We start from the raw sequence: 8806 nt of genomic DNA, 5'->3' as shown, positions 1-8806 counted from the left end.
ATATTCAGGTGTGATTAGTTATTGGACTTAAAGTAACACATGATTTACAGTTAATAAATAATTTGTCAAAACTCATCTAGAAATGATTTCCTATATATTTGAAGATCTTGCCTTGGCTTTTATGTTGAGCTCTTCAATATTACATGATATATAGCAAATAAGATATAAAACATAATGACTAATATGTATTGAAGAAGGTTAAATTGCATCCCTGTGTAGTTGCCATATCAATAACATTGCTTTATGATAGATAAAAAAAAAACTTTGAAGGAACTGTGTTCAGTTTCACAGCATAGTTTGAGTATGAATTTGTAGGAAGTTTGTTTAAAAAGAAACTAACACTTCTGCATAGAATTTTTATTTTCAAATATGGTATTGTAACAGAAAAACAGTGCACAGTGAAAAGTGAACCAATATCAGTGCAAACTTAAAATTGTTGTATAAAGTGCCATTAAAAGTCTTTTCACTAATTAATACTATGACACTTCAGGAAGTTGTGGTCTTTGATATTTATGGGAAAAAAAAAAAAAACTAAAAAAATTACGATTTTCCAGTTAAAAATTCTTGAATCAGTGCCATCTTTTAGTACATTTGTTTTGCCATTCGAAAAATCTACCAATTGTAGACATTTCTGACCAGGACTTAGATGACAGAACCATTTTCTTTCTTTCTTGGTATGAGCTTCGTTAAATGTCCATAATATGCTACTGATAAATATGTTACATGTGCATTCACTCAACAAATAGTGAACGCAAAGTAAGTGCACTAACGTTTACACTGTAAGAAATGATGGCAACACTTTAGTTGAACCCTGCTACATAATATTGGCATAAACATGCCATAAACATGTCATGGTTGATGTAAATTTAAATTGCAGTATATGCTGTCATAAGTTGTCATGACAGATTTTGTTCAGTCAAATAACAATGTCATGTTATCATTACTGTTAACTGTCATGGCAGATGCCATCATGTTGCTGTCATTACAGTTTAAGTCACATGCTAAATGTAATTAGCCATCATGGGCCCTGTCATGACAATCACTGGTAATGGTAACATGACCCTGTTATTTTAGAGCAGTATAAAATATATATGTCAACATAATCTGTCATGCCAACTCATGACCAAATATAACATGTGCCATGACATGGTTATGTCAAGGTTATGTCAGTGTTACATAGCAGGGTTCAAGTGAGAAGCGACCACAGTTTGTTGTTACAGTCAAATAATTACAGTTCATGTATCTAGACAAAAAGAAGGTTTCTCAATAGCTAAATACTTTATTCCAGAGAGAGACACTAGCGATAAATCCATAAGAACAAACAAAGACATCCTGTATTGACCTCAAGCATATCTTGTATGGCATAAAAACACCTGTCACAGGGGAGAGTTCATCAATTGCTCTGTGCTATCTTAAGAAAGTCACATAGATTCTTCCGAACACTAATTTGAAATATCCATTAATTGAGTGGCTCTTGTACCAAATATCCAATGACATCCAACAACTTGGATCTTTTCAGTCTTTTCAGTCAGTGTGCTGCAGTGCAACATTTAGGAAGCTCTTTTTATTTCTATGGCACAGGGGAGCCAAGATACAGCATGGATTCAGCAACATACAGCACCTGCTTCAGAGTTAATTGTGAATGTCCCTCATGGCACATTGATTGAAGTAATGTCATTTTTGTTTTGCGCACTCTGTATTATTGTGAGCTGCCATCATTAAAGTCTCCTCACGCATTGGACTCATTGAAGAAAATCTTGCTTTTAAGGGACCTCAGGCTGAAACTGAGGCTGGAGCTGGTCTCTGACTGCAGAGCCTCTGAGAACTTTGTGTCGTAGACACGGTCACCCTGCGATTTCCTCCTAATGGAGTTTTGTATAGTCTCTGAGGTGAAATAGTAGACAACAGGGTCAAAGCAACAGTTAGATACAGCTATGCACAAGGAGATTGGATAGATGGTCCTGACCACAGACTCTGCCATGCAGCCTCCCAAAATTTTGGTGCGCACCAGCGAGTAGAAGACCAGGTTGACATTATAAGGGATGAAACAGAAGCAGAAGATCAAAAGGTGCACCACTATCATGCGCAAGATCTTAGTCCTGTTCAGCCTCCCTCCTCGACCGACTGAGTGGGGCCTCCTCAGTGTCTGGAGAACCATGGCAGAGCAGATCACGTTGAGGAGTAGCGGTATAAGAAAGCCAACTGTCTCTATGAAAATTACCACTTTGGAGAGATGTGCCTTCCATTGCTTGGAGGAGAAATTCTCGAAGCAGAACTTGATGCTGGAGTTGCTGTGGGATGTGGTGGAGTTCAGCAAGAAGCCTGTAGGTAGACTCCCCGACAGCACCAGTGCCCACACGGCCAAGCACACAAGCTTGGCATTGCGTTTAGTCCGAAGCCTCTGTGAACGGAAAGGATAGACGATAGCCAGGAAGCGGTCCACGCTGATGCAGGTGAGGAAGAGGATGCTGCCGTACATGTTCGTGTAGAAGAGGGAGACTGAAATCTGGCAGAGCAAATGACCGAATGGCCAGTCTTGCCGGATGAAGTAGAAGACTCGTAGCGGTAACGTGAGCACAAAGAGCAGGTCTGACACCACAAGGTTCATCATGTAGGTGGTAGTTTCATTGCGGAGTTTCAGAGAGCAAGTGAAGATGTACATGGCTGTTACATTCATAATGAGTCCCACCACAAAAACAATGCTGAACACAGTGCTATAGAGTGGATACTTGAATCCATCGTTCTTTGGGCATTCCACCCCATCCATGAGACTGCTGGAGCTGAGATTACTGCTCTGGTGGCTGAGGTTGCTGTCCAATTGCTGAGCTGCACTGCCCATCTGCAAGGTGATGTTGTGCATCTCTCCAGTAAACAAGATTGTGGTGTTGTGTAGAAGTTATGTGAAAGTTACACAATGGAAGGATTTCCCTCGATCCTGAATCCAACAGGAATGGACAGTGCAACATAAAACAAAAGGCACCACAGGCATTCCTTTAAGGTGTCTCTCTCAAAATACTCTCCCAGGGACAAAGAGATCTCTTTCATGTGCTCCCCTCTTTAGTCGCAAGCATTTGAACGCTTCCCTTCGGGACTCTTCAGAGGAGACACTGGGGGTTAGCTGATGGGGAAAGCAGCCCTCCCCAGAGACAGAAGACAAGCTCTAGCTTCCTCCTCCCCTCCCCCTTCTGCTGCCTTTTCCCCAGCCACCCCACAGGACCCCAGCCCAAAGGTAAGGGAGGTCCGTACTCACTCAGAAACTCGCACAACTCGTCCGTGCTGAATCATTTTGACTTTGAGAACCAAGATCCACAAGTCACTCAGGTCTGACTGAATTGAAATCCACTCAAAATGTATCCCTGTGAAGAATAACATCAATGCTGTTAAAAGTCACTGAAGAAAGTAATCCAAAGTGGTCCAGCAGTTGTCAATCCGCAGTGGGCATCTGAAATATTCCAACACTCAAAGCTGTCCCTCTTGTTTTTGAAATCACACAACTGGTTCTGTTTAAACACATGCGCGCTCATAGCACCTGTGGAGTCCAGCACGCTGTGACCGCAGCATGGATCCAACACGCTGCTTCACTTCTACTCCCTGACTGTATGACGGTGTGAAGGTACAGCCTCTCTTCACAGACAGTTTCCTGCCCCCTCCTTTCCCTCTCTTTCCCTCTCGTTCTCTCTCTCTCTCTCTCTCTCTCTGTCTTGGTATCTCCGCCTTTAACAGCCTGAGGGGCATTCTGTGGTTTGTACGTTGAAAGTGTGCGTGTGGGGGTGCAAAGATTGAGCGGGGGGTGGAAGGGGGATCATTAGCTGGAGCTTTATCACATCAAGTGCTTTTGAGTTTCATCATGGCCCCTCCCACCACATTTCATAGAGCCTTCCCTTTCGTTATTTGGCGTAGAAAGAGATATTGAAGGATCAGACTGAAGGTTAGGAACATGTGGTACAGTGGGCAAAGTTCATTTTTTTCCTTTCTTCCTGGTGGACATGAAACTAAAAAGAGTTGCTTAGAGCGGAAACTTTTCCACCGCAGTGTTGCCTTCTCTAGCTCGTGTGTGGGCCATGAGCTGAGCTGCCTGAAAGCACAGTTAAGGACTTGTGGAGGGAAGAGTAAATAGTTGTTTGCAAGCCTTTGTCTTCTGACTTGCTTTTATCATGGCACTTTACTGAACTTTGCTAAAGAGCGGCTTTGCTGCTTTCTTTGATGTTCTACAGTCCCCACTTTTGTTATTAATGGCTTTAAGAGAGAGTGGAACATGGACAAAAGGATAGTTACATTTTTTACCAGTAAATTATGCAGTATAATTGTGCCATTGTGAAGTTAGTTGGTTAACAAATTTACATAGTTTTACTACATTTATATAAAATTAATTAGATTGTTTGGTTTAGAGGTACTATTTTCAGCCAAACCGACCCATGGATATGATTTAATTTAATTTGCTGAAGGAGACTTTAGTTCTCATTATTTGTATTTGAGTAGATGATTCTGCTAGCATATCCCACAGACATACATTTATTAGACTAAACTAAGGTAAATAACTCCACCAGCATCTTTATGCACAAAGGAATATCTTCAACAGCCCATATCTTACATTTTTCCTATTTTTTCTGCATTTTTACTAATTTTACTATTTTCAAATCTCTATTAGAATTAAGCAAGCTATTCCTTTAAGACTGATATACGCAAATTATATCTGCTCTGATTGGCAGCATGAATGGGTGGGGCTAAACTGCTGTAGGCTGGGTAGATGGATGTTTGTGCTTTGAATGCTTTACTTTTCATGACATCACAGAAACAGTGAATTGAAAACGGCCTGTATTGACTGGGGAGTGAATAATATGTTTGGAAAAGTTAACAATATTTACATTCTATGTCAAACTTTTTTATTTTTTTAAAAATGAAGAAAATTCAGTTCTCCACAACATGGATGATGTTACTTATTTTCTGAAACAGAAAAAAATATTTAATTTTTGAACTAACCATTTCCTGTAATTCTTGGACCACCAGAAAAATAGAGAACGCTAATACATCTGATGTGTAAACTGGTAAAAATGGCATCTAGCAAGTTTGGTCTCTGTACATATTACACACACTTTATGACAAGTTGCAGCTTGCACAAGTACAAACCTGTGAAGGCACATACTTAGAAAGACAGACACAAGGACAGACACGAAGACACCTTTATCCTTACATTTATGTTTAATCTAGAGTTGCAGAACCCTGATCATTATCCTGAATCTCTAAACAAAACCTTAAGCTTTACTGTAAACAGAAGCCTAATCTTAACACCACACCCCCTCCAAAAACTTCTTTCGCTTAACAAAAACATGTTTAAAAGCACTTTGCCACATTTGAAGCTCTAAAATCTCCCCCTGAAAAACACCTAAAGCAAGACTTCCTCCCAACACAGACGCTCAAACATCTAAACACCCGTCAATGCTCATGTCTGAACACTGAGTCCAGAGAAAAGGGAACAGCAAGCACAAACGTCAGCACAATCTTCAGCGGTACGCATCCTCATTTGGATTTTAGACCAATTCTTCATGAGTCATACTTTTTAGCTGTTTCACCACTTGGTTATTATGCTACTCATCATCAGGTAGTCCCACCAGGCATTAGGACACATAGTAGCAGTAGTAATACTATGTTATTGAGTTCAGTTCTGTTTGTGTCACTGGGATGACAGTGCAGTGACTGGAGTGAGCTCAGTCTACTGCTCTGACTTGCCCCTGCAGATGTTACAGGTGTGTCTGTACCTGTTCTTGATAGACTCACTTTCAGTGCAGTTTGAACCTGTGCCAGCACCTGCTCATTCAGCCAGCCTGGGCTGCTGGCTCTCTTTTTCAGCAGTTCTTGAAATGTGAAAAAACAAATTCGAAATAATCAGGTTCAAAGGGTGTAAATATTTAAATTTGTGCCACTTAGAGGACAAAACTGCCCCCAGTTTTATCCATGGGTAGCCCTATAAGGCCTTCTAGGTTTTCAGAGAAAGCATAATGATATGCATGGAACAGAAAATACACATCTGTAATTTTGACCCAATTTTTAATTTAAAATAAGCGTCAAGTTTGTTGTGTTTAACTCCTTAAATGGCCAGGGCCCAAAGTTTTATTACACACGTCTATAACCCAAGATAGATTGAGGTCCCTGTACTTACAGAATAATAAGCCTTAATATGTAATAAGCCTGGGATTTTAATGGGTTAAACTCTGCAAGTATTGTAGTAATACTCTTATTTCATTGTGAAGTTTTGGTTGGAAACAAGTTCTGTTCTTGAAGCACCCAAAAGAAAATTATCCAGTTAGATTACTTTCTCTGCAGTATCTAGGTAGATACAACCATGCTATCTCTCCCATTGGTTAGGACTTCAGGAGCATCATAATTACTACCAACATAATTAGGTTACAGTGGAATCAACCAGTCATGTTTTGCTCTGCAATGGGTAGGATCATTTTCATTAGAAAGAAAATGTCATTCTAGGTGTTCTAAAAGTCCTAGATATGTCACTGACTGCGAGTACAGGTAGTAGTCTAACTAGGTTTCAGTCAGATATTAGAAATGGAAAACAGTGGCCTCTCCATGCCAGGGCTGGAAAAAGTCACAAAACAACATACAATGTAAAATATGTGTTACTATGGCTGTTACAAGCTTTAAATAAACCATGGGAACATTCAAATGTCGTTCTTTGACCTATAAAGGCCAAATCTTCATGTGAATTGCCATTAGCTTTAACATACTTCTAGAGGGGCTGGCAGAAGTTAGCATTATCTTATAGGTTAGTTTTTTCATTTTTTTCCTTGAGTGTTGATATTTATGGCATACTTTTATAAATGTAATAAATCAATAAGGGTTATCTTAATATGAATAAATCTTTGTTCCAAAACACATCATAGACCACTATTTTATCTAGACCACTATATTTATCTATGTATTTCTCTCTCTCTCTCTCTCTTTCTATATATATATATATATATATATATATATATATATGTATGTATGTATGTATGTATGTATGTATATTTTTTTCCTCACATTTTTGTATAAATGGATGTGAAATTAAAGGCAAAACTGACCCTTAAAAACATATTATTGCCTATCCTGGTACTGAGTAGCATTCAGGTTCATAGAAATCCAAACAATGAAAAAAGGTTCAGAACGTTGTATATGCCAGATGTTTCTGTTTTCTTTCCAGGAGGGGGTTGCTTACACACTCCGGTCACCAGCATATGAAGTGGTGACACCATAAATCAGAATAACAGCTGTTTTGAAGTCTTTGCTGACAATGTGAAACATGTAAGATGTTTACAGCCATTGTTCCTTTTCTCTCGCCGCTTTCCGCTGAACACATACCATCAGGGTCAAGGAAATGTCACCCCTAAATCCCACAACATCGCTGAGCATGACCATTAAATGAAACACATGTGGTTGAAGTCCCGAATCAGTTAAACCACCTACAATGGCAGGAAACGCCAAGGCCAAGACACCAGCCCAGGCCACGGATTTACTCTGTGATGACCTTGCTGGAATAAAGAAATAAACGTTAGCATTAGCTGAGAAAATTGTTAAATGAAAATATGTTGCTGTAGAGCATGTTCCACTCATCATGTTCCACATGTTCCATTCAACATATATATATATATATATATTTATATATATACATGCATAAATCATAAATTAAGTGTATCAATGTAAAAGAGCTGTTACTTTTCATAGAGTACATGCTGATGCATGTTGATTTTTACAGTATTATCAACTTTCCACTGGTCCTCTGAAGTGGCACTTCAGATGTAAGCAAAGATGTATCTTGGTGTATCCTCAAACTCAGATGTGGTAATTCACTCATTTGGGATTTTACTAAGGACACATAAGTCAGCCGGTGGTGGTGTCAGTGTGAAGAAAGAAGGTTTGAGTTCATATTAAGTTTTTCACTGAGGTGATAAAGTCATCCTGAAGTCAAAGTTGACCTTTTCTACCTTGTCAGTTCCTTCCCCCTAGTCATATTAAGCATGTTTCATCATATTGTATCATTTAAAAGACAAAATTCCTGTTTGTCCGTAGTCCATCAAAATGTAATGACTTTTACCTGCCTCTAAAACACCTTCTGATTTTTGATTAAATCATTGTGCACAAGCAGGTGGGGAAAATAATATTAACCAATAATGTCCTCCATGCTCCACCAACCCCTCCTATCACAGACCAAGTTCAGTTAGTTCTGAGTACCGCTCACGCCTGGTTTGGACTGAATCATTTCATGTAAATAGAGCAGGGGGGCAGTTGGGCAATACAGAGGCTCTCGAGATGTTTAATTTTGTCAAAAACAAGAAAGAAACTGTTGATTTTATATGTACATTGAAAATAAAACTTTCTATGAATTATTATATGTTATTAAATGTTCTAATCATTTTTAGGGTGCCAGTCACAGGCCCTTAGTCTTCAAAGGTTTGAAGACTATAAAATAGTCTGCACATCCTCAATCTATCAGTTTACTCTTTGCAGATATAATCATAGTAGTCTAACAGCCATCAGCTACAATCCTGCCTGCCATTGTTCACCCTCATCTTCTATTTGCAAGTCAAATCTGTAGATGTTTCATACATACACACACACACACACACACACACTGTTTTGTCTCACATATAACTAAGTCCAGGGCTTCATAAAGCTTAAAGCAGATATCCACTGATTTTTCAAAATTTCTGTATAAGTCAGTCATGGAGAAACAAAGTCAACAACAAAGTCTTTCAAAGTGGTTTGATGTGAAATGATTCATTGTAAAGAAACATGCCAACTTTACAGTGGTGGTAAT

At 39.1% G+C, this 8806-nt stretch overlaps 1 protein-coding gene across 1 annotated transcript; it reads right to left on the bottom strand.

The window, feature by feature from the left end:
- Window positions 1–342: 342 nt before the first annotated feature.
- lpar6a (lysophosphatidic acid receptor 6a) lies at window positions 343–3702 on the bottom strand. The gene has a single exon (XM_036563354.1). The coding sequence runs from the start codon at window positions 2858–2860 to the stop codon at window positions 1730–1732; it is 1131 nt and encodes a 376-aa protein (XP_036419247.1). The 5' UTR covers window positions 2861–3702; the 3' UTR covers window positions 343–1729.
- Window positions 3703–8806: the final 5104 nt, after the last annotated feature.

The sequence above is a fragment of the Colossoma macropomum genome, unplaced genomic scaffold, assembly GCF_904425465.1.
Source record: "Colossoma macropomum unplaced genomic scaffold, Colossoma_macropomum, whole genome shotgun sequence".
Taxonomy (NCBI): domain Eukaryota; kingdom Metazoa; phylum Chordata; class Actinopteri; order Characiformes; family Serrasalmidae; genus Colossoma; species Colossoma macropomum.
The sequence above is the reverse complement of the archived record's forward strand: the minus strand, read 5'-3'. Positions and strand labels throughout refer to the sequence as shown.